This window comes from Ovis canadensis, chromosome 2 (genome assembly GCF_042477335.2).
Source record: "Ovis canadensis isolate MfBH-ARS-UI-01 breed Bighorn chromosome 2, ARS-UI_OviCan_v2, whole genome shotgun sequence".
In the NCBI taxonomy this organism is placed as follows: Eukaryota; Metazoa; Chordata; class Mammalia; order Artiodactyla; family Bovidae; genus Ovis; species Ovis canadensis.
Genome location: NC_091246.1, coordinates 154,900,189 through 154,926,270, shown reverse-complemented (window position 1 = coordinate 154,926,270; position 26,082 = coordinate 154,900,189). Strand labels below are relative to the sequence as shown.

At 41.4% G+C, this 26,082-nt stretch overlaps 1 protein-coding gene across 9 annotated transcripts in view; it reads right to left on the bottom strand.

The window, feature by feature from the left end:
• ITGB6 (integrin subunit beta 6) overlaps window positions 1-26,082 on the bottom strand; it is a 143,667-nt gene that overhangs the window by 75,075 nt on the left and 42,510 nt on the right. For 2 of the 9 annotated variants that reach the window (XM_069574366.1, XM_069574369.1), the window contains exons 2-7: window positions 11,818-11,869; window positions 11,474-11,631; window positions 11,218-11,293; window positions 10,380-10,459; window positions 7,645-7,849; window positions 6,637-6,883 (exon numbers count right to left, since the gene is read on the bottom strand). In XM_069574366.1, the coding sequence (XP_069430467.1) occupies window positions 6,637-6,883; window positions 7,645-7,849; window positions 10,380-10,459; window positions 11,218-11,278 (593 nt within the window). In that variant the 5' untranslated portion in view covers window positions 11,279-11,293; window positions 11,474-11,631; window positions 11,818-11,869. Of the gene's footprint in view, window positions 1-6,636; window positions 6,884-7,644; window positions 7,850-10,379; window positions 10,460-11,217; window positions 11,294-11,401; window positions 11,632-11,817; window positions 11,870-26,082 lie in introns of those variants that run through there. The other 7 variants (XR_011253992.1, XM_069574368.1, XR_011253993.1 and 4 more) reach the window with 4 other exon arrangements.

The window sequence follows — 26,082 nt, the reverse complement described above, 5'->3', positions numbered from 1 at the left end:
CATTTAAGAGAGTTTTTCAGATCACACATTCTTCATAATAATAAGAGATAATATTTGTCTTCTTCACTGTTGACATTTTCACTGATGATGCCAAGTAAGAGTAAGTAAAACTGCTGGTGTCTTAGCACAGGTCAAGGCAATGGCTCCAAACTGCCTGGCATTCCTTATATTTTTTACCATCAAACATACGTCATAATAAAAAAAAAGGTGCTACTTTCACTTGATTACCCTTTTTTTGTTTGTTTTCTTTTCTTTTTTTTAATAGAAATTTATTAATTTTAATTGGAGGCTAATTACTTTACAATATTGTATTGGTTTTGCCATACATCAACATGAATCTGCCACGGGTGTACACGTGTTCCCCATCCTGAACCCCCCTCCCACCTCTTTCCCATACCATCCCTCTGGGTCGTCCCAGTGCACTAGCTCTGAGCATCCTGTATCATGAATCGAACCTGGACTGGCGATTCGTTTCACATACGATAATATACGTTTCAATGCCATTCTCCCAAATCATCTCCCCTTCTCCCTCTCCCACAGAGTCCATAAGATTGTTCTATACATCTGTGTCTCTTTTGCTGTCTCACATGCAGGGTTATCGTTACCATCTTTCTAAATTCCATATATATGTGTTAGTATACTGTATTGGTGTTTTTCATTCCAACTTACTTCACCCTGTATAACAGGCTCCAGTTTCATCCACCTCATTAGAACTGATTCAAATGTATTCTTTTTAATGGCCGAGTAATACTCCATTGTGTATATGTACCACAGCTTTCTTATCCATTCATCTGCTGATGGACATCTAGGTTGCTTCCATGTCTTGGCTATTATAAACAGTGCTGCGATGAACATTGGGGTACATGTGTCTCTTTCAATTCTGGTTTCCTCAGTGTGTATGCCCAGCAGTGGGATTGCTGGGTCATATGGCAGTTCTATTTCCAGTTTTTTAAGGAATCTCCACACTGTTCTCCATAGTGGCTGAACTAGTTTGCATTCCCACCAACAATGTAAGAGGGTTCCCTTTTCTCCACACCCTCTCCAGCATTTATTGCTTGTAGACTTTTGGGTTGCAGCCATTCTGACTGGTGTGAAATGGTACCTCATTGTGGTTTTGATTTGCATTTCTCTGATAATGAGTGATGTCAAACATCTTTTCATACTTGATTGCCTTTGATGAAGCTGTGTGTGTTAGTCACTCGGTTGTGTCCAACTCTTTGTGACCCCATGGACTGTAGATCACCAGGCTCCTCTGTCCATGGGATTTTCCAGGCAAGAATACTGGAGTGGGTTGCAGTAATTTTATTAAGCCTATGCCCTTGGATATGTGTTTTTTAAAAATTATTCCTGTGTGACCACATAGGAAACATGCATACAGTGTTACTGCTGTACACTGAAGTACATGTTTACAGTGGAAAAGCACTTTCATAGTTGTTTGAACTGTTGTTTATGGAACAAGCATTTTACCTGAAAAAATGCTTGACAACCAAGCCATCATTTCAACTTAAGTTTTTGGCAGATATCTTGATTAAAATGAAGAAAGTAAGTCTATCAAGATTTGTTGCCAATGATGAAATTTGACATAACTAGAAAATTCGAATTTCACAGAACTTTAATCTGCCACCCATTAACAGCTTCTAAGTACTTCAAGACTTATCTGATGGGATTAATGATAATATTAACAAATATAATTTTTTAGATATTCTATCATGAAATTTAAAGATCTATGTAACTCACTGAAACTTCGTTTTCCAAATGACCAAAGCGTTATATTACAAAACCACATGCACACACACACGAATGAAAGAACCATTCAGGCTCTTTCCTGGTGGTCCAGTAGGTAAAGAATCTGCTTGCCAAAGCAGGGGACCCAGGTTCAAGCCCTGCTCCAGGAAGATCCCATATGCCACAGTGCAGCTAAGCCTGTGCGTCACAGCTACTTGAGTCTGCACCCGAGATAGAGCCTGTGTTCTACAGCAAAGGCAGCACAGCAAGAAGCCCACACACCTCAGCCAGAGAGCTACCCTGCTCTCTGCAACTAGAGAAAGCCTGCATGCAGCAGCAAAGACCCAACAGAGCCAAAATAATAACAAAAGCCATTCAAAGTTCAAAACAGATCAATGGTTTTTAATGTAACAAAAATAGGAAGTTCACTGATATGTTTTTCAAATTCCACACTGAAACGTAATTTACCTCTTGTCCAGTTTGAATATAATATCAAAGAAGAAAGTCTACAGTCATTGGAAAAATCTATGAACTGCTTTCTCCTTTTTCAACTATATATCTAATGAGGTTTGACTTCCTTCATGGAATTCAACCAAAATACTACCAGAGATTAAATGAAGAAGCAGATGTGAAAATTCAGTTGGCTTCTTTTAAATTAGATATTTTAAGAGATTTATAAAAATTAAAATATTACCACTTTTCTTGTTAACTGTTGTTCTATTTTGGAAAATGTAGTTATTTCTTCTAAAGGTGTGTTATTACAGTAACATGTAGTGTGTTTTTAATTGTAATTATCAAATAAATTGACTACTAATTATTTTAATATTTTCTTAGTTTTATGCTCTAAGACACTGAATATTGGCATTTTGAGGATCTTAATTTTTAGGAGTGTAAGAAGTTCTGAGATCTAAAAGTTTTAGGACCGTTAGATTAAAATAATTAGAGAAAATTAGCATTAATGAGAGGAAGGACATTAAAACTGGTTTGAATGTCTATTATGTTCCAGCCTACTCAGTTCTCATGATAGCCCAGGAAGTGAATATTATTATCCCCATTTATAAATAAAGAGACTGGCATTCCAAGGTTATGATTTAAGCCCAGGTCTGGAAAACTCCATGTTTTTCCCTTTCACTTCTCTTAGCCTTCTTACTAAAGAACATTTTATTTCTTAATTATAGGGTTTGGAGTGATCAAAGGATTGACTTTTGAGTTTGGTGTTTGAATTCTTGGTGTGTAAATGTATAGGGAGTAGAATCTGGACAGAGAAACTTGGAGAATTAAGGACATGATTAAAAAAGAAAAAATTTAATGTTGCAGCAAAATTTTTTCATTATTTATAACTTTAGCTAGTGGTAAATTTTGCCAATAAGAATAAGAGAAACACCTCTGGAAAACAGGAAAACATTGACCTTTCAAGTGCTCAAATATGTGGTCCTCATTAAGGCTCCTATTCACTGTAATTTGCGCAGGGCTCTGGCCTCACTTCCAGTAGTCATGTATGGATGTGGGAGTTGGATCATGAAGAAGGCCAAGTGCTGAAGAATTAATGCTTTTGAACTGTGGTGCTGGAGAAGACTCTTGAGAGTCCCTTGGACTGCAAGATCAAACCAGTCAATCCTAAAGGAAATCAACCCTGAATATTCATTGGAAGGACTGATGATGGAAGCTGAAACTCCAATACTTTGGCCACCTGATGCAAAGAACCAACTCATTGGAAAAGACCCTGATGCTGGGAAAGATTGAAGGCAGGAGGAGAAGGGGACAACAGAGGATGAGATGGTTGGATGGCATCACCAGCTGAAAGGACATGAGTCTGAGCAAGCTCCGGGAGATGGTAAAGGACAGGGAAGTCTGGGGTGCTTCAGTTCATGGGGTTGCAAAGAGCGTACATGACTGAGGGACTGAACAACAACAACTAGGCCTCCCTTTACCCACTCTACTGGTGTTGATAGTAGCTACCACCCCCTGAGAGCTTCATGGTCAAGCTCAGTATCAAACATTTCCTTTCATTATCTTACACACTCCTTACAACCCCCTCGGTGTGATCGGTATTGTCATTCCAAACTAAAGTCTGGAGAAGTGAGTGGTTCCCCTAAGGTGACATTATGAGTGAGTACATGCTTACATGAGTATATTTAATGAATCAATGGTTTAGAACAGAATGTCCAGAATTAGACACACATACAGATAATTGCTTTCTAAGAAAAACATCAAGATATTTCAATGGGGAAAGGAGAAACTTGCTTAACAAATAGTGCTAAAACAATTGGATAGTTGCATGTAAACAAAAGATAAACCTAGACTTTTCCTCATTCCAAACAGAAACACTAATTTGAGATCATAGACCTAAATGCAAGTGCTTCAATCACAAAGCTTCTAGAAGAAAACAGGAATCTTTGAGACATTAGGATAAACAAAGATGTCTTAGGACCAAAAAAATACACTAATCATACAATTAAAAATTGGGCTTCATCAAAATAAAAAGAAATCATACAATTTAGCAATTCTAATTCTAGATATCTATCCAAGAGAAATAAAAATATACATCCACAAAGAGACTTATATGCAAGTGATCATAGCAATATTTCTTCATGATGGCCAGAAATTTGGAAACAACCCAAATGTCCATCAATGGACAGATACAGTATAATAAATCTGTACAAGGGACTATTACTTAGGACAAAAGGGAAGAAATTGCTGATAAACATGAAATCAGGGATAAATCTCAAAAACATGATGTTGAGCAAAGAAGCTAGATACAGAAGGTGTATTTTCCATTCATGTGAAATCCAAGGGTAGGAAAAATCAATTTAACTCATAAAAATCAGAAAACAGTTGCCTCTGGGAAAGCAGAACTGACTATGAAGGGGCATAAGGAAACTTTCTGAGGTGACAGAATTGGTCTATGTCATGTTTTAAGTGGTGGTCACATCGGTATATTCAACTGTCAAAACTCATGAAATTGAACATTTCTGCTGTGTGTATTTCAGTACATGTCAATTATGCCTTGAGAAGTGGGGGATTGGGGACAAATATTATCTCTGATATCTACAGCTGAACACAATTCTTGAGTTGCAATCAGTGATGAATTCTTTTCACGGTCAAAACACTTTTGGCCATCAGATTCTCGTTTGGAACCACAATGAAATGTCTTAAAATGATACTGCAAAAACTGTTTTACAGAGACTAATTTGTTGGTGTAAACTAGTGTTAAAAGTCAATATATGTTTGGAAAGCCATTTCATCTATACTAGATTCAGAGTAGTAAAAGGCTTGGTTTTGGACCAACCCAGATCTTGGTATATCACTGATTAGTCATGCTGCCACAGGTAAATTACTAACTTCTCCCAGCCTTTGTTACTTCCTGTCAGTATAGAGATGATGAAACCTGCTTTGACCTGGAGTTATTATGAAGACTGAATGAGGTCATGCACTAAAACCTTCAGCATAGGGTCTGGCACAGAGCAAATGGAAGTTCTTTTTCAAAAGAAGGATATCAAATACTTTTATTTTGACCATGTCATTGACATGCAGAGGTAAGCTATCAAAAAGCAACTTACCTTTGACCATCACCCAGATAATGCATGGTTTTAGTAACTGATTAGAGCATATTACAATGGATCCATTGCCTCATTTCCTACTGAATTTGATAGCAGTAAAGGCTACAAAGCCATTTTCCAAGCAGTAAGAGAAAGTCACATTTCCCAAAGTACATTAGAAATCACTCCAAAAGCTATTATTTTGGCAGCAGTCATTGTAGTGGAGATAGATACTCTTGAGAAAATGTGACTTGCTGTCAATAGCCTCAGAGAGTGGTGGTCATTGAGGATAGAAAGCCTCTGAGGGGCTGAGGATGGGCTCAGGCCAATGGAACCTACAGTAAAAGATTCTGTCCCTGGGTCTGCAGAGTACAAATACAAATTTGTCACAGCCTGACTTCCAAAGCGGAGAAGGCAATGGCAACCTACTCCAGTACTCTTGCCTGGAGAATCCCACAGATAGAGGAGCCTGGTAGGCTGCAGTCCATGGGGTCTCAAAGAGTCAGACATGACCGAGTGACTTCACTTTCACTTTTCACTTTCATGCATTGGAGAAGGAAATGGCAACCCACTCCAGTGCTGCCTGGAGAATCCCGGGGACGGCAGAGCCTGGTGGGCTGCCGTCTATGGGGTCGCACAGAGTCGGACACGACTGAAGTGACTTAGCAGCAGCAGCAGCCTTCCAAAGGGAGGCAAATATGGCAAATGCTGTTAAGACCCGAGCTAGAACTGGATACAGTAAATCCTGTACATACAAACCTTCAAGTTGTGAACTTTTGAAGATGCAAACATGCCCCTGTATGCCCACTTTTTACTGTACTACTGTACTTTTCAAGGTACTTTACTATAAGATTAAAAATGTTTATTTTGTGTATTAGTTTTTTATGGGTTGTTTGTGTGAAAGGTTTTATATACCTATTACAGTACAGTACTAGATAGATGATTGTGTTAGTTGGGTACCTAGACTAACTTTGTTGGACTTACAAAGTGAACTTACGAATGCACTCTCAAAACAGAACTTGTTTGTTTGTAGGGGACATATGTATTACAGTGGTGTCTGCTTGAGAATGGAAACATGTATATGTATGGTTGAGTCCCTTTGCTGTCCACCTGAAACTATCACAGCATTGTTAATGTGGCTTTACTCCAGTACAAAATAAATGAACTTTTAAGTAAACATAATAGTTTACTTAAAACAAAAAGGGCGACATCCCTTTAGTTCTGAACAATCTGGGCAACTGAGAGCTGCTGACATCCAATCAGATGGGAGGGAACTGCCAGGAACCAGCAAGCTCCTGCCAAGCTCAGCTCAGAGCAAGCCTATCTCTATAGGAAATCAGTGTTTGAAGATCCCGGAAAATCATTTACTTACCTGCAAGGGTTGGCGATTTCCTCTGGTGTTGTTTTCATAAAAGGGGAGATGGGTTTCTCCACAAAAGAGCCGAAGCCCAGTCTAAAGTTGCTGGTTAATTTAGACATCTCCTTGGAGAGCAGGGAGCCCAGCTCTTTGATGGTGTTGAGGTCATCGTCCATGGAGGCCGAGAGGTCCATGAGGTAATACAAGTCTACAGGGTAATCCTCGGTCTGGCGAACTTGAACTTGCAGGGTCTGTTCAAGGCCTGTAACACCCTCGCAAGAAAAGATGATCCATAAAAACCCATGGAGCCTTAGTTGTGACTAGACTGTCACTAGCTATTTCATTTCAATAAGAACTTACCAAAGATACTTGCAATTCATATACTGCGTGGCAAAGTTTATAAAGGAATCAACCCATGAAAATCTTTCACCCAAGAATTTAGAGCAACTGAAGGAGGTGAAAGTTGGGATATTTTATATCTCCTGGGGAGAATTAGCATCCATTTAGATGGAAGATAAGCTGATTTTTTTCTGTATGTGGGTTTAGAAAAGAAGAAAATAAAGAGGCAATTAAAGCTACATTACGACCCTTGAAGAAATGTGAGGTTAGCCTTAACAACATTTGAGTAATTCAAACGGTTACTATTAGATGAGGCTTTTTTTGGTAACACATTTGAAGTACAAAGTGACCAATGTGAATAAAGAAAAGTGTTAGCCTAGCAATTCTCTATTTCCATAAGAATGGGGAATCTGAGTAGTAATAAACAAGGACATGTAATATGGTGCAAGATGTATTCATGGAATAGCTGTATTATTATGTGTGACATTCCTGGAGGAGGGCATGGTGACCCACTCCAGTATTCTTGCCTGGAGAATCCCCATGAACAGAGGAGCCTGGTGGGCTGCAGTCCATGGGGCCACAAGGAGTTGGACATGACTGAGTGACTAAGCACAGCACAGCACAGCATATATATGACATTCGATTTACTTAGATGAGCCAGTGACTGTGTAAATCCTAACATACCTGGCCTCAGTTTAAGAGCCAAGCTTTGAGGTGAAATCTGAACGATGTTGGAGCTATTTTTCTGTCTGCCTATGCTGAGAGGCTTATTTGTAAGTATTTCAACTTGGGAGACAGGGTTTTCGATGAAAGTTAGTTGACATCCTTTAGCTAAAAGATTTGCTGGGGTATCACATCTTTCTCCAACTCCAGATAGGTGCGTAAAATTCTAAAAGAGAAAAAAAACAATAAAGAGAGAAAGACAACAATAAAAAAGAAAAAGAAGACATTTTTTATAAGATTATTTTTTGCATATTTGCTAGTTATCTTCCCTTGATATATTACACCCCCACATGCCTGACATTGATTGTAGGTCTAAAGTTATAGCAAAATAACCAGAGAATTCTGCCAGTAAAATTCTGAGTAAAAGTGGAGTTTCTTTTTAATTGTATTCAAGTGAATTCACTTGACTTATTTTTTCCTTTTTTCCCTTTTCTTTCATTTTTCTTTTTAATGCTCACTTTTTAAAAGCTTCTCCTGCGCTGTGAGCAGATCTTTGAAATAACTGGGTCACAGAGCTGGCATCATCAAGTGAATTATCATTGAGGATAACGTGCAGGTATATGCAATCCTGGGACTGTCCAAATTCTCAGTGTGTCTGTTGCTAAATCCAGTGACAAAGAGTCTTTTCCATGGCTTCCCAAAGGTCAAAGTTTGTGATATTGCCCTATCTATTCTCTGTCCTGGTTTAATTTATGGATGTATTACTCTTATATTACAGTATTACTTCACCAAACTTGACCTCTTGGGGACGTTATTCTAGTTTAAGATCTTTTAGAAATTTCTCCAACATTGGCATGTGGGGAAGGAAAATGAAAGAGAAATGGTGTAAGAGATTGCTTTCCTGCTTAGGACTCAGGAGTTTCCCAATTCCCCTCTGATTCACCTGAGTTTCCAGAGGAAGGGAGATGGGTGTTCCCAGGCAGAGATACAGCCATCCAACCCTGGAACACTCCAAACAGAAAGACTTAGTCAAGAGATAAACACCCATCTTTCCCACCAGCCAAGGCTGCTCTTGAGCTGGTGAGGCTCTAGGCAAGGTTGAACTTCAGGCCTGTTGTCTCTCAGACTTGGAGAGAAACAAACCAAGTTCATACTGTTTTCCTTCATTCACTGAAATTCTAAACCACTCCTGCTGTTTCACCAACTAAGAAAGCTACATTTTTCCCGAAGTTGACTTTTGAGAATATAATTTGTTATCTTTCAGCCAGGCCTGTGTGCATTTGAGTCCCTACTGAGGGGTAACAAATTCTGTAATTTCCTATGATTTATCCAAAGCACAAGGTGGCTTAACAAGCCCTCAGAATCCTTCTTAACACTGTGTCTCTGATACAACCTATAATCACTATGTCTGCCACAAGATCAGAGGTGGTGTTAACCCTGGAACCATTTTTCTGTCTGCTCTAAGCAGAAGCCTAATTTACTTTTGGCTCCAACTGTCTCTATTGATAATAATAATTCTACTATTAGTTATATCAGTGAGTGATCTCTCAGAATAATCTGGCCTTTTGACTAGATTTGGCTACAGAGTATTAGCCACAGAAAACCTATCAGGTGTAACTTAAGAGGCTCTCTTCAATGGGTGCAAAGAAAAATTTTTTATATGAAAATTCTAGAGGTGGGCACTTTGTTAGACTGATCTGTTGTTTTATGTCTCTGGCATGAAACTAACATTGTCTTCTTCAGGGAGTCAATGTCAAAAAATGTGGGCTTTCCCTCTCTGTATATTCCCAAACCTGCATTGATATATGAGCCCAAAGTCACTGCTCTTCTGCCTGACCCTCTCAGTAGAGGTCAGGGAGTGAATTGGGTTTGTGCTCTGCTCTGCGAGCCCTCCCTCCATGGACACAGGTAACTGAAATGTGGGGTTTTAATAGCCACAGCCTGGTTTTGAATTGGGCAACCAGGTTCTTTCCCCTTGAACATGCTACTCAGTTCTTGCTGAATTTGGCAAGAATCTGAGAGGTTGATTTGTGTTGAGATTCTCTTTATGAGACTTAGTAAAGAACTGTTTTCAATCCAGAAAGAGCTAATACAGGTCTTTCTTACCAGGAATCATTTGCAGATTCCTCTGTAGTGTCGCTGGAAGCCGTGATTCAGGATGGCTTGTTACACATTCCCCAATCCCCCCTGCTACTTTCACATAGTGTTCAGTTTGATCAGATAGGGGTGTCTGCTTCAGGTTTTGTCATCATTGTGGTACACAGTCACCCAGCGGATGTAATTTTTAAAAGAATTGGATAATGTTTGAACAGTAAAGTTTACCCCAAGCCTTCTCTTGGATCCTGCTAGTGATTCAGAAAGGATGCTGGTCTCCAGATGGAATAGAACTATGATACTGAAATTTAATGTATGTTTAACTTGAGAAAAAAATCACCTCCATGAGCTCTGGTTGCCCAGAGCCTCAACATTTTACGTGTGAGCAGGAAGAAATGGCCTTAAAATAAGAGGAGGCATCAGGTCAAAGAAAGAATCTTGAGTTCATATATTTCAAAATAATTTGACATTCACTCCTTTCTCAAATTGCTTTTGAACGTAATCACATGAAGAACACTTGGCATCCCTAATGTTTATGTTTTCCCTTCCTGATTTGTGTCACTCCTGTAACACCATGGAAAGCGGGACACTGTGAGAAGAGTCACAGACGAATTACCATGTAAGTGCACTTTTTACAAACACGCTGCGGTTGTTTGTTTTACCTCCTGAGAACACCAGGCACACTGAGGTCCAATGAGTAAGCAGTCCTCACAGGTCTCCGCACCCCCCATAGCACAGCCACCTGTGTTCAAACCCAGCAAGACACAAGGGATTCAGCACACTCTCAGCCACTCCACTCGTGAGACCTACAGCTCTTAAAGCACTTGAACAAGACAGTATCAAAGTTCATTTTTCAGGCTTCGGAGATCAGTCCTCAAAATGTTAGCAAGCCACAGTGAAGTTCGTATTTCACATCTATGACATTAAGAATATGCATGTCTTAGCAGCCAAAAATAAGCAGTCTCTCTCTGTTTTTCTTTCTTAAAATGTGAAAGTATCTCAGCGTTCACAAATACAGGATCATCATACTTATCACCCTCATTCAGCATCACCCCCCTTCAATTTTTCAAAATTATTCACAGCCACTAAAGAATGCTTCTCTTTCAAATGTGCTATAGCTGTATTTTAAAAGATAGATCCCTTTTCTGTCTCAAGGTTATCACACTCTCAAGTGGAAGGCCTTGTTGTACAATAAGACAGCTAGAAAAGTTACCAAAATGGTTGTCACAAGGGTATTAAGAAATCCTCTTGCGCATAGTGCTGTTTAATTCTCTCATTAAGGTGCCCATGCAACCTTTGTATTTATTTACCTGAAGCCCGGAGCATTCGCTGTGGGAACAGTCCTGCGTCTGCCTATAATTTGTTAAAGTGTTCGTTCAGTGGTAAAGAGCAATTGAACAGCTCAAGTAAAAAATGACTTCAGATCTAGTTCCTGAGCCACATGACAGGTTTGTCAAGCGTACCACAAAAGCAATATATCGGAGAAAGTAAAAGTCTTACCTTGTACGTGATCATTCCTTCCTAGAAATAGAAAGAACAGGCAAAGCAGTTCAATCCCCATCCGTTTCAGTTCTCGCTGTGCAGACAGATTAAAAAATGAATTACCTTCAACATTACAGGACCAAAGCTGAACACTGTTAAAAGTCTTTCTTTCTTGAAGTGTAAAGATGTGAATACTACTTACGCTGCTTTGAAAAGAAACTTGAGATGTAAATAAAAAAGTTTTCATTAAGACTGAAATGAAAACAGAAGCTACCTGGACAGGTAAAGAAGAAAAGCTGTGTTTAAGAGCAACTCCAACATGATTTACTTCCTTGTTCTCCTTATAAGGAAGGCAGGTGTACAATCACCAAGAAGGTGGGGAAATTCATTCAGCAGAAATTTTTGTGTAGGTTCTATTAGCCTCTCTGCATCCTAGAGGAAGTTGATACCTTTAGTAAAATAATGACTGATGAAATGTCAAAAGAATAATTGAAATATGATCTAAAGTTGTTTCTAAAATAGTTATAATTTAATGTAAACAGTAAAGATGATAAATAAAAGCATGAATATGTCCGTTATGTATCAGGAGGGTTTAAAAAATGAGCTAAAGGCAAATACCTGAGATTTTTATGTTCCATTGTTAAGTCCTCTCAGAGAATTGAGATGAACTCTGAAAAATAAAAATCACTATTTTACAATTTGTAATAGAAGGCAGGCTAGGGAAAGCAAAATACTATGTTCCATTGTTTTTTAAATTGGATGAAAGATATTTCTCCCCATAAATATCAAATTTCTATTTAAATCTATTATTAGAAAAAGATAATATATTAAAATTAAATTAGAACAAAATTAGTCTCAACCAACAATGGAAACAGAAAATAGTGGTGCCTAAGCTTTTGATCCCCTCCTTCCAGATGGTGACCAAATTCTCTCTCTTGTGTACCATCCCTGCTTCCAACTTACTACTTGGCACACAGAAGATGTTTATTTGTTGGGCAAAAGAGAGATTTAAATATACATATAATCTATCACCAGTTTCAAGAGTCTGATTATGAATGTTTCCACATGTATTCAAGATAGTGTTTGGGGTATATAGATATTGCAAACAAATATTCATTTTGTAAGTCTCCAAACTGCTTAACCTTAGACCAGCTTCTTTGTGGCCGGAGTTATGTCCTGGGAGACTATCTTTTAAAAGTGTATTTCTAGGCAAGTGTGTGAAACCTGTGTGAAGAGAGGAAAACTAATTATAGACTGCTCAGGTTCTTCTCAGAAGGCTTTGTTCAATTTTGAATTCACAGGAATCTGGAGAGAACATGGCAAGAAGCCTGCAGAAAGAAGCCAGGTTCCTCTGTCCTCCATTATCTCTCAGAGTTTGCTCAAATTCATGTCCCTTGAGTGGGTGATGCTGTCTAACTATTCATCCTCTGCTGCCCCCTTCTTCTTTTGTGCATCAGGGTCTTTTCCAGTGAGTTGGCTCTTGGCATCAGGTACCAAAGTATTGGAGCTTCAGCTTTAGGATCAGTCCTTCCAATGAATATTCGGAGTTGATTTCCTTTAGGATTGACTGGTTTGATCCCTTTGCTGTCCCAGGGACTCTCAAGAGTCTTCTCCAGCACCACAATTTGAAAGCATCCAATCTTTGGCCCTCAGCCTGCTCTGTGGTCCAACTCTCACATTTGTACATGACTACTGGAAAAACTATAGCTTTGATGATATGGATCTTTGTTGGCAAAGTGATGTCTCTGCTTTTTAATACACCCTGCCTCTGGATAATACTTGTATCCCATCTTAGCCATCATTCATTGGTTTATTTATCCATTTATTCAACAAATATTCATTGAGCATCTACTTTGTGTTGAGCATCGTTCTAAAAGCAGAAGATATGTCAGTGAACAAAGCCAAGCTCTTGGCCTGTAAGGTGTATGTTCCAGGCTGGGGAGACAGACTCTTAAAATCAGGCCGTCCTAAGGGGCTATGAAAAATGATAATAAATCTGGGTAGGAGGAAAGAGGAGTAGGAAGGGTGTGTTATTTTCCTATCCTCTGTGCAGACTTCCACCCTGCCCCTAAAGTCCTAATTGCACAGCTTTATTTACCATCTGTCCCCAGTCGCAGCCTCTCTGATCTTCAGTCCTCCCCCACCTCCAAGCCTCTGCACATGCCATTTGCGCTGCCGGGAGGCACGGGCCTCCTCCTCATTCCTCTCGTTTGGCTGATTCAGCTCACTGTCCACGTCTCCCACAGACATCAGTGCCCATAGAGAGACATTTTGAGTCTCACCAGGATGGCCCTTTCCAATCTTCTTATAATTGCTGAAATCCTTGCATCTCTCCCCCAGTAGACTGTGAAGCTCTTTAAGGCATTGATCTATTCAACAAGTATTTATTGAATTCTTTACTATGTATCAGGCAGTGACTGTGTCTCAGTGACCTTTATATTCCCAGCAAGTAGCATAAAGCCAGATACTTTGTAAGTAGTCAATATTTATCAATAAATGGATAATTTTTAGCTTGTCATTATCTAGTATTTTACCTGTGACAAAGCTGGTACTCCACGAACAGTGAGTAAATAAACAAATAAATGGTTTTAGAAGGCACAGCATGCCGTTAGAAGTGGGGAAAGGCGTTCCCTGCTTGGGCTGTGAAAGGGCTTAAAATGCAGGGTGGAGAAAAGGGGCAGAATTTAAGAGAAAATATAAAGAACAATGCTACAAGAAAAGCTCCATCCACTCTGGATGATTCATCATAGGGAGAATATTCTTGCTTCCTGAAGATCTGGTGCATGGAGGCCTCACCTGAAAAGTACCTAACCATGGCTGTGGGGATGCAAGGAGTTCTAGCTGCTCCCTGAACTTGCTTCCCTGGTGGCTCAGCAGTAAAGAATCGGCCTGCCAATGCAGGAGACAGGGGTCTGACCCCTGGCTCGGAAAGATCCCCTGCAGAAGGAAATGGCAACCCACTCCAGTTTTCTTGCCTGGAGAATCCCAGGGACAGGGGAGCCTGGTGGGCTGCCATCTATGGGGTTGCACAGAGTCAGACACGACTGAAATGACTTAGCAGCAGCAGCTGTATATACATAGAACTTAAACTGGGAAATACAGGCTAAAAAAATCAGGGCTTCGATAATGGAAGCTGAAACTGGCAGAGAGAGGACATCAGGTTGCATCAGGAAAAGATGTTTCAGGAGTGTTGGGAGAAATCGGCAGCTCTGAGGAGACAGATGAGGGAGGCAGACGAGAACTCTAATAAGTCAACAAGAGGACAGGTTGCAAATGTCACTAGTAAAAACAGCTGAGGAGGGTGCCTGAGTCACGTGAATGGAAAACAGCAGAGTTAGACCCCCACACTCACTTTGTCAAGGGGAAGGAACATGGCCCAGGCCATGATCCCAAATGCCCTTTCAGACTGGCTCTTTCTCAGGCACAGCCCTTCCTGAGTTTCCCCAGGATCTTATCTCTTTTAGCACAATGTGCATCCCTTCAGTAAATTCCCATTGCTTAGAGGTGATTGAGAGTGTCTCCATATTCCTTAAGATCCAGAGATCCTAAGTCACATCATCTAGATTTTCAGATATGCTGCTTGGCCCATAGGATAGAAGCCTACCATCCCAAGTGCTCAGACTCCCAGCCTAGGACTCTGGGGGTCTGACCCTCTTCAAGAGACCTGAGCCCAGGTGTGGGTAGAGTCGCAGGGCATCACACAGCCCAAGGAAACAATGACCCCTGCACCCCACTCCTTCACGGCCTTTGCTTCTGAGACTGTCTTCAGTGGAATCCTGACCTCAGGAAGTCACGTGAGCTCCTCTGACTCACTCTGTTTGGCTTGGATCTTGCCTGGACCCAGCCCCTCATTCACATCAGACAATAACAATCTGGGGCCGGCTAGGCCAGCCCTGGGGCGCCTCAAAACACTCCTGGGGGAACAGACACTGAGTAAACCTGGCTGGGAGCCAAACTGAACTCTAGAGACCTAGTAATGACTGCCAGCGCTTGGGATGGGATGGCCTCTCTGTGTTATCAGCTTTATTTCAAGGACAAGAGACAGATCTCCCTCCAGTAGTCTTTCTATGAAACTGTTTCACAGTGAACAGCTGAACGGAGACAGTGGAAGTGGAGACTTTGCTCTTGGGTCTGGTGCTGGTGTAACTGTGGGTGTGACGCACAGCCTGGTGGGCTGTTGACAGAAGGTTGTGGCTGACCTGCAGGTGTGTGTAACCTGGGGAGCACAGAATCTGAAAGTGCTGATGCTCAGTCACTTAGTCGTGTCCCACCCTTTGTGACCCCATGGCCTATAACCTGCCAGGCTCCTCTGTCCATGGGATTCTCCAGGCAAGCATACTGGAGTGGGTTGCCATGCTCTCCTCCAGGGGATCTTTCCGATCAGGGATTGAACTTGTATCTCCTGCACTGGTAGGTGGGTTCTCTACCACTGAGCCACCAGGGAAGCCTGAAATTGGAAGTGGATACCTTCATTTCAAATTTCAAGACCTTCAGAAAAATTATTTTAAAGGAGGATTTGTAGCAGTTTCCTGTCACCTTTGTGTGCAATGCCCAAAACATGCTAAGTGCTAGAGAAAATGTTGTGGCCTAGGTCTTACCTTCTAGTACAGAGTTTCCTTTTTCAATTTGGTAAAATGTACATAACATAAAATTTACCGTTATACCTGTCTTCAAGTGTGTCATTATTGGCATCAGGAGTATCTATACTGACATGCAACCTTCACAACTACCCATCTCCACAAAATGTTCACCATTCCAAACCAAAGCTCTGTACCCATTAAGCGATAATTCATATTTCCCCCTCCCTTTAGCCCCTAGAGGCTACCATTCCTCTATGAATTTGAGTGTTCTAGGTACCTTGTATAAGTGGAATCATACAATAAAGCCTTTTGTGTCTGGCTTATTTCACTTAGCAAAATGTTTTCCAGGTTCATCTACATTATAGTGTGTATCCGAATTCCATTTCTTTGTAAGTCTAAACAATATTCCATTGTGTGTGTAGACCACATTTTATGTATCCATTCATCTGTCCCTGGACATTTGGGGTGTTTCCACCTTTTGGCTATCTTGGATAATGCTGTTATGAATATTGGTGTAAACAAGTATCTGAATCTGGTCCTACTGTATTCCTTGGGAATAGCATTTATCTCTCAGGATTTTAGTTTCCAGACTGTGAGATAGTGACAATATCCACTTTTCAAGATTATGGTAAATATTTAATTATATTATTCTGGGATGAATCTAGATTTTGTGGGGCCTGAAGATTATATAATATAGGGGGCACTTTTTAAGAAAAGGAATGTAAATAAGAAATAAATTGGAAATGAATGTGTATTGCTTTAAAAATGAGAAAGAGAGAGAAACACGACAACAAACTACTGAAGCCTTAAAGATTCCAAGCCCTTTCTTCTTGAAATTACTTTAGACAATCAACTGGAAATGTTTACCTAGAAATGCTTCCTGATGGTCATCTGGTTTCCCACTCCCCTGGAGTCACCTGCAGCTCTCAGCCCTTCCACCTGGGTGAGCCAGGGGCTGGGCCTGAGGCTTCATCTATCTATGGTAAATCCCCATCTGACTTCTTTCAGGATTTGTGTTTATTGTAAACCGCTTTATTGGGCACTACCTATATGTCACGTACTGTTCAATATTTTATTAGTATTGTCCTATTTCATTCTCACAGTTCCCCTTTGAAGTAGTAACTATTTTATCTCCATTTACCAGATGAGGAAACAGGCAGGAGTAGCTACATAACTTGCCCACTGTTTCAACTCACTCAGGCAGCAAGCCCTGGAGACAGATTTCTTCCCCCAGCCTGAAGTCTGCATCACCGTGCAAACTGCCTCTTAGTAGATATGAGATGTTCAGAGAATGCTAAAGCAGCTGTCAGCAAGAAATGTAATTCTCCAGGGGACCTTTCAAAAAGTCTCTTTCTCCGTCTCAGACCCCTTGTTCCAGCGCTAGCTCTCTTTCCAGGTGTCTCCTTTCTGGTTTGTTTGTTGTTCATCCTGTGGATCATTTGTCACCAAAAGTGAGACAGAAAGGTGGTCCTGGATTATACAACCTTTTCTTTATTCCTCCTTAGACTTAAATCCCATACGATCACTTAAAAGCAAAGGAAACAAGACACATTGCCCTTCAAGGGAATGTGACAGAGCCGAGCCTGACACCCTGTCCAGGAGAGGGCGGTCACTGGCATTTCCTGTGGGCTGGAGATGACTCAGGATTAATTAACTCCTGGGGCTCTGTCACAGCCGCCTTGAACCTTACCCAGGAGCTCAGGAGTCAGTCCCCTACTAGTGACAGGAAGACAGTTCTTACTTGGCAAGTCTGATGCCAGTCTTGTATGTTAGATCTGCTTGAGAAAATCACTTTCCTTGGGTTAGGGAAATTATTTGAAGTCATAAAAGAACTGAGCTCCTTCTGTTTCCTGCCTGTAGAATAAATCCAAAGATGGGATTTTCCATGAAATAACAGTGAATATAAATTTAATCTAATTTGACTCTCAGAATGACTCTTTAAATTAATTTTTTTGATGTGGACCATTTTTTAAAAGTCTTTACATTTGAATTTGTTATAATTTTGTTTCTGATTTTGCCCTGAGACATGTGGGATCTTAGCTCGCTGACCAGGGATGGAACCCACACCCCCTGCATTGAAAGGCAAAGCCTTGACCACTGGACCACCATGAAATTCCCTCAGAACAACTCTCTCTTCATGCCCCTATTTCCCATCTGTGAAGCCGATGGTAAGGAGGGCAAGAAGTCCACATGAACAGACAGAAACTTTGACTGCAGAGTAATTCACTCATTCATGTCTTGCAAAACTGCTGAGCATTCTTTTTCCTTTTAAAAGATAACTCAAGCAGTCTAACCCAAGGTTAGGATTCCTTGGTTTTAAACAATTTTTTTCTTTTCCCCTGATGAGCTCCATCTCTTCTGAGGCTGCAATGGGCTGGGCATTATTAGTAAAAATAAACTCTGATTCATTCACTCGCTCATTCAAGGAAGTATCTACTGAGATCCTATGTGCTAGGTACTGTTTTAGAAACACTGTGTTGATTAAAACTAACAAAGTTTCTGCTTCATGGAGCTTGTGTTCCTGTGGGAGAGAAAGGCAATAAACACCCAAACAAATAAAGATGTGAGATGGTGATAAATGCTGGAATGAAGAAAGAATGGTAAGAGGTCAGAGAGTGAGCAGGGTGGGGTGGCCAGGGAAGCCTCTGATAAGGTGACATTAGTACAACCCCCTCCCCTGCCGGCAGGAGTGTCTGGGGACAGGCAAGTCAGGATGACTGGTGACACTGGAGTGGAGAGTAGGGCAGGGGAGGGGAGCACAAGGAGGTACTGGGGGACAGGCCATAGAGGCGGGGGGGACGGTGGAGAGCTGTTGGGAGAGCCCCAGAGCCAAAGGCAGAACTCTGGCTTTGCATTCTGAGTGTGAGGGAGTTTTTACGGAGTTCTAGAGGATTAGGATGTAGCTTATGTTTTAAAAGGACCACTCTGAGCAGACTACAAAGGCAGCAAGGAGGAAGCAGGGAGACCTAACAGAGGCCATTTCTGCTTTGGAGGCCAAATGTGAAAGGAAGATTCTGAATTCTGGATGTCCTTCTAGAGGAAGACAGGGGTTACAAATGGATTGCTTGTAGCAAAGGAGCAAGATCAAGGGCTCCAGGATGACCCCAAGAGCAGTGGAGACACCTACGTGGCAACTCCACCATCACCACAAACAGGTTTCTCAGGAACGTGTTATCTAGCACGTACCCGTGGTGAGAGTCACAGTGAGCTCTAGGTGACTCTCAAGTAACCTGGGAATTCAAAACTGTGCAAAAGGCGCTCTGTGGCTGAATAGGAAAGGCCAGGACTATGCAGGCAACGCTCTGCGGTGAGACCATCTACGTGCTTGTGCCGTCAGCATTCCTCAGGCCCAGTGAAAGTACGATGAGCTGGCATCTTCTGTTCTGGAATTCACCATGACTTGCTTTGAGGGAGCAAACAAAACCCTGCAATATCCCCATGGTTCTGCAGCCGTCTCTAGCAAATGCGGAGACTACTGGGATCAGCTTCAGTAAGGACTTCCCTGGCGGTTCAGACGGTAAAGGATCTGCCTACAATGCGGGAGACCTGGATTCAGTCCCTGAGTTGGGAAGATCTTCTGGAGAAGGAAATGGCAACTCACTCCGGTACTCTTGCCTGGAAAATCCCATGGATGGAAGAGCCAAGTAGGCTACAATCCATTGGGTTGCAAAGAATTGGACACGATTGCGTGACTTCACTTTCATTTCACTTTCAGTAGCAAAAGAGTCTGCCCCAACAGATGTTTAAAAAGCATATTCTTTATTAGGCCACTATAGGAAGACAGGTGAGATGAACATATTTTACTTAAAAAAAAACTTTCAAAGTAAGATTTCAGACTCCTTTTCATCTTAAAGGTGCAATTTAAACAGCTACAACATCAAAGAAGATGGTTATTCTTTAAAAAGCTGGGGGAAATGGTGACCAATGATTATGTTTGACGAATATACTTAAGGAGGTCCATGGAGGATTTATTTCAACTGCACTTTAGGAACCTCCCTGATGGTTGCTGATGCCCACTCATTGAATCAGGTCAGTATGTTTATACATGCAGCCAGCACCTCTAGGATCATAGAAAAAGCAAGGGAATTCCAGAAAAATATCTACATCTGTTTCATTGACTACCCTAAGCCTTTGACTGTATGGATCACAACAAACTGTGGAAAATCCTTAATGAGATGGGAATACCAGACCACCTTACCTATCTCTTGAAACACCTGTATGCAGGTCAAGAAGCTACAGTTAGAACTGGACATGGAAAAAAAAAAAAGAACTGGACATGGGACAATGGACTGGTTCAAAATTAGGAAAGGAGTGTGTCAAGGCTGTTTATTATTACCCTGCTTATTTAACTTCTATGCAGAGTACATCATGCAAAATGCTGGATGAAGCACAAGCTGGAATCCAGATTCCCAGGAAAAATATCAACAGCCTCAGGTATGCAGACAATACCACCCTAATGGCAGAAAGCAAAGAGGAACTAAAGAGCCTCTTGACGAAGATGAAAGAGGAGAGTGAAAAAGTTGGCTTAAAGCTCAACATTAAAAAAAAAAAAAAAAAGGCAAATGGCATCATTCAAATGGCATCCAGTCCTATCACTTCATGGCAAATAGATGGGGGAAAAGAGGAAACAGTAGCAGAGTTTATTTTCTTGGGCTCCAAAATCACTGAAGATGGTGACTGTAGCCATGAAATTAAAAGACGCTTGCACATTGAAAGGAAACCTATGACAAACCTAAAGAATATAGTAAAAAGCAGAGACTTTACTTTGCTGACAAAGGTCCACATAATCAAAGCTATGGTTTTTCCAGTAGTCATATATGGATGTGAGAGTTGGACCATAAAGAAAGCTGAGCACTGAAGAACTGATGCTTTTGAATTGTGGTGGAGAAGACTCTTGAGAGTCCATTGGACTGCAAGGAGATCAATCCAGTCAATCCTCAAGGAAATGAACCCTGAATATTTATTGGAATGACTGATGCTGAAGCTGAAGCTCCAATATTTTGACCACCTGATGCCAAGAGCCTACTCATTGGAAAAGACCCTGATGCTGGGAAAGACTGAGGGCAGCAGGAGAAGGGGGCAGAGAGGATGAGATGGTTGGATGGCATTACTGACTCGATGGACATGAATTTGAGCAAACTGCAGGAGATAGCAAAAGGCAGGGAAGTCTGGCATGCTGCAGTCCATGGAGTCACAAAGAGTCGGACAGGCCTTGGTAATTGAACAACAACAACATTTACACAAAGTCAAATAGGGAAAAGGACTGAGTGTGATGCAAAGAACCTAATCATTAAAAAGGCTAAACAATAAATCATTCTAAAAATCTGTTCAAAATTAACTGGGTGATGTCTCAAGGATTAGAAGAGGAGAAAGAAGAAAAGCCTTTAAAAGCAAACTCTGCTGCTGCTGCTAAATCACTTCAGTCATGTCCGACTCTGTGCGACCCCATAGACGGAAGCCCACCAGGCTCCCCCGTCCCTGGGATTCTCCAGGCAAGAACACTGAGTGGGTTGCCATTTCCTTCTCCAATGCATGAAAGTGAAAAGTGAAAGTGAAGTCGCTCAGTCGTGTCCAACTCTTAGCGACCCCATGGACTGCAGCCCACCAGGCTTTTCCGTCCATGGGATTCTCTAGGCAAGAGTACTGGAGTGGGGTGCTATTGCCTTCTCTGAAGCAAACTCTGCTGGTATCTGATTGAAAGTATGTTGAGTTTTTAAACAGAAGTGGTGAAGCTATATATTATTGGGCCTGATTACTTTCAGACAAAAGTGGCTTCAATGAGCTGTCAGGTGTGAGAGGTTTGTTTGATAGCCACCTGTTTGTCTTGCAACTTGTCTCAGCATCACTCTGGGTGATGCTGTGCTTCCAGAGGCCCCTTCCCAAATCCAGGTAGCTGATGGCAGAGTGACAGGAGGTCAAGCCATCCCTGGTACAGGGAGACACTCAAGCAGAGTTTCAACATTTATTAATAATTTTCTTCATATCAAGTTCAAAATTTTGAAGTTCCAGCCTAAACATATATAGTGAAAAATTTCTGATAGAAGAAAATTGCTGTTAGTTGCAAATATTTTGGGAGGTTTTAAGGGGCAAATATTCCTTACACATGTATGAAACTATGCTGTCTTGAACATCCATAACTGTGCTGTGCTTAGTCACCCAGTCACGTCTGACTCTTTGTGACCCCTGTGACTGTAGCCCGCCAGATTCCTCTGTCCATGGAGATTCTCTAGGCAAGAATACTGGAGTGGGGTGCCATGCCCTGCTCCAAGTGATCTTTCCAACCCAGGGATTGAACCCAGCTCTCCACTGCAGATGGATTCTTTACCGTCTGAGCCACCAGGGAAGCCTGGACATCAATACAGTCATGCCCAATAGCATGGAAAATGCACCTGTCAGCCCCGGTCTCAGTCCAGACCTTAGTGGATTATTGGCCAGTTGTTGCATCGTGTAATCTATTGGAATGGTTTGGAGACTAAACTTTAGGCAATCAAGGGTGAGGAAGACAGGACCGAAATGTTAACCGACAGAATGCTTTGTTTTCATGTATGTCTCTGGGGGTAGAACACTGAATAGAGTATGGGCAATGTATGTGTGTGCTCATTCGTGTCTGACTCGTTGAGACCCACGGACTGCAGCCCGCCAGGCTCCTCTGTCCATGGGATTTTCCAGGCAAGAGTCCTGGAGTGGGCTGCCATTTCCTCCTGCAGCGGGTCTTCCCAGTCCAGGGATTGAACCCACGTCTCTAGCATCTCCTGCACTAGCAGATGGATTCTTTACCAACAGCGCCACCTGGGAAGCCTTAAAGTATGGACTTTAGATAATAACCAGGTATCAATATTATTTCACAAACTGTATTCTGAAGAAAGCTGTTAATCTTTGCCCTGAAAATAAAATGTTCCTAGAGTTCAGTTAATATAGACTATTAAATCTCCCCTATTAGAAATTGCCAATACACACTACACTATTAAACACCCTAAGAAGCCCCACAGTGAAGAAAATTGCTTACCTTTGTTTAACAATTAAACAGAAAGTGTTTGAGAAAAAGCCTTCCCACCGCCCCCCCCCCCGCCCCGCTCCATCTACTTATTAATATTCCCATCTACTATAGTTTCAGAGGTGCTTGAAGAGAGCACAGATGTGATGAAAGTTTTATGGTATTTTACCCTCCTGCTGTCAAGGAGACCCAGAAGCAAATTTAAAAATGGTTGCCAGATTTCTGAAGAAAACTCTGATGTGAATTCATTCTTTTTCTGCTGCACTTCGAATGTATTATTTAATTCAAAGACTTCTCAAGATGGATTTTCTTGAAGATAATTCCCTTTGCTGAGGGAAGTCTAGAGGGCAGGTCCATTTAGATGATGGTTCAGATAAAGTACTTGGAACAATAATGACTCATTCCTACACTGAGACCTAGGCCCTGACCGTGGTTACTTAAAATGGCCAAATGTTACAGTCAAGCTAGGCTAGTTTTCCTTGTGAAATGGATTCCAAGCACTGCTGTATGTTGCTGTCTTCTGATGATTCTTGAAACCATATTCTTTAGACTGAGACGTGAACCCACAGTCTTTTAACTGAGATCACACACCTGGTTTCAGGACTTCATGATGCTCAGATTCTTGATGTCTAATTAAAGAAAGAATTAAATGAGAACCAAAGTGATACAAAAGAAGTGGATTTATTTAGAGGGAAACACACTCCACAGGCAGAGTGTGAGCCCTCTCAGAAGGTGAAAGAGTGGTCTCGGACTATGGCATGGTTAATTTTAATGGGCTGGGTAATTTCATGGACTAATGTGGGGGAGGATTATTCAAACTATGTGGGGGGAGGGGTGGAGACTTCCAAGCATTGGGCCCCTACTCACATTTTGCTGTTTGATGGTCAATCTTGGAGTTGTCATGGAGCCTATGGGAGTGTCATTTAGCTCACTGATGTGTTCCAATGAGCATATACCGAGAGGTTCAAGGTCTAGTGGAAGTCAGCTTATCCACCAGCTCAGACCCATATGGTTCTAATCAGTTTATGTAGTGCCCTTGGGTTAGGCCATTCTTTCAAAGGTTGTCCCCTGCCCCCTTCCTCCTGTTTCACTCTCAGCTGGGTGCAGGACTCCCCCTGCTGCTTGAGTCTGCCCTGTGCCTGCTTCTTTTTGGTCCAACAGCTCATCTTCAAGCTCTCCATCTTTCAATCAACCCAACTTGCTTGTAGAAGAGTACTTTCTTTAAGACAACAGCATTCTCTTTTTGGTAGGAACCATCCCTTTAGGTAAATCCATGGTTTTTCCTGTATTCATGTACAGATGTGAGAGTGGGACCAAAAGGAAGGCTGAGTGCCAAAGGATCGATGCTTTTGAATTGTGGTGTTGAAGGCTTTTGAGAATCCCTTGGACAGCAAGGAGATCAAACCAGTCAATCCTAAAGGAAATCAACCCTGAAACTCATTGGAAAGACTGATGCTGAAGCTGAAGCTCCAATATTTTGGCCACCTGAGGTGAAGAGGTGATTCATTGGAAAGGACCCTGATGCTGGGAAAGATTGAGGGCAGGAGGAGAAGGAGGGGAAGATGAGATGGTTGGGTGCCATCACTGACTTAGTTGACATGAGTTTGAGCAATCTCTGGGAGACGGTGAAGGACAGGAAAGCCTGGAGTGCTGCAGTCCATGGGGTTGCAAGGAGTCGGACACAACTTAGCAACTGAACAACAAATCTCTTTAATTGTCAAAATGCAGCAGTTTGTTATAAATTTGTTTCTGTTTCTGCTTTCTCAAGCCCTTAGGACAGGCTCAAGGAGGGGACGATCCCTTGCCTCTGGATCTCTGCTCCTGACAGCATCACCCTCCTGAAAATCCTGGCTTCTTACAATGGTTAGCTTTATGTCCTTCTTTAACAGTAAATGTGTTCTTCTTTCACTGAGCTGGGAACCCAAGTGAATATATAAGAAACACTTAATTTGTCTGCCTTGTGGGTTGTCAAAAATAGTAGCCGTTGTAACTCATTCTGCTTGATTTTCCAAAAAAAAGAAGGTGAAATACAGTGTAGGTGTTTTTAAAAAGTTGAATCTAGTAGCAGAGTTTGGAAAACTTTACACTAAAAATAATAGCATCATCTTACTTTAAAAAAATTATTTAGCTTATTTCATGGAAAATTTCAAATACTATTGATAATTCCTTGATCTTGATACTAGCTGTAAAATAGCAATTGCTCTTACAATGTGCCAGGCACTGTTTCACATTTTTATCACACTGTGAGATGAGATACTAAAATTTTACCTTTTTAAAAATATTTAATTTAATATTTTAGAATAGTTTTAGATTAGTATAGAGAGTTCCCATATGTCTCGCACTTAGCCTTGCCCAAGTTTCTCTATTAGTAACATCTTACATTAGTATAGCACATTTCTTACAGTTAATAAACCAATATTGATACATTATTATTATCCAAAGTCTAAACTTTATCCAAATTTCCTTAGTTTTCACTTAATGTCCTTTTTTGATTCAAAAATTCCATCCAGGCATAAACAACAGGGACCTACTGTATTTACTGTATGGCACCAGGAACTATACTCAATATCTTGTAACAATCTGTAATGGAAAAAGATTCTGGAAAAAAAAAAAAAAAAGAATCCCATCCAGGAAACCATGATACAACTGTGGTCATGTCTCCTCAGGCTCCTCTTGAGTTCTCTCCATCACACAAAAGGAAAAAATGTGGCCCAGAGAGAGGCTGAAAAACCTGCCCACAGTCTCATATTTACTAAGCGGAAAAATGGGCCTCAAATCCAGGCAGTCTGATTCCAGGCATTGGTTAACCTTTGTCTGTTGTTACCCTAGTAGTAGTATTTCAACCTGAATTTCTTTAAGTTATTTGTCAGTTCAGGCAGCAGAGAAATGAGCAAAGCTGACCCAAATGACCCCTGTCAGGGATTGGCCATAGTCAGGCGGACATTTTCAGTAACAGAACCACAGCTCCCCTGATTCTCAGTGCCTCGAGTGGATAGAACTCAGAGGAAGCCAGGTGGCTTAAAACAACTGAAATGGATGCTCTCACAGCTCAAAAGGCCGGCAGTCCAGAGTCAAGGTGATGGCAGGGTTAGTTTACTCTAGAGGTTCTGGCGGAGGAGAACCTATTCCATGCCCCTCTCCTCGCTGCTGGCAGCTGCTGGCAACCCTTGGCATTCCTTGGCTATAGACTCTGCACTCCAATGCCTTGTCTCCACATGGCCTCCTCTCTGTGTTCTGCTTCTCTGTCTGGGTCTTTTCTCCTTTGATGAAGACACTTGTCATTAGATTTAGATCCCACCCAAATAATCC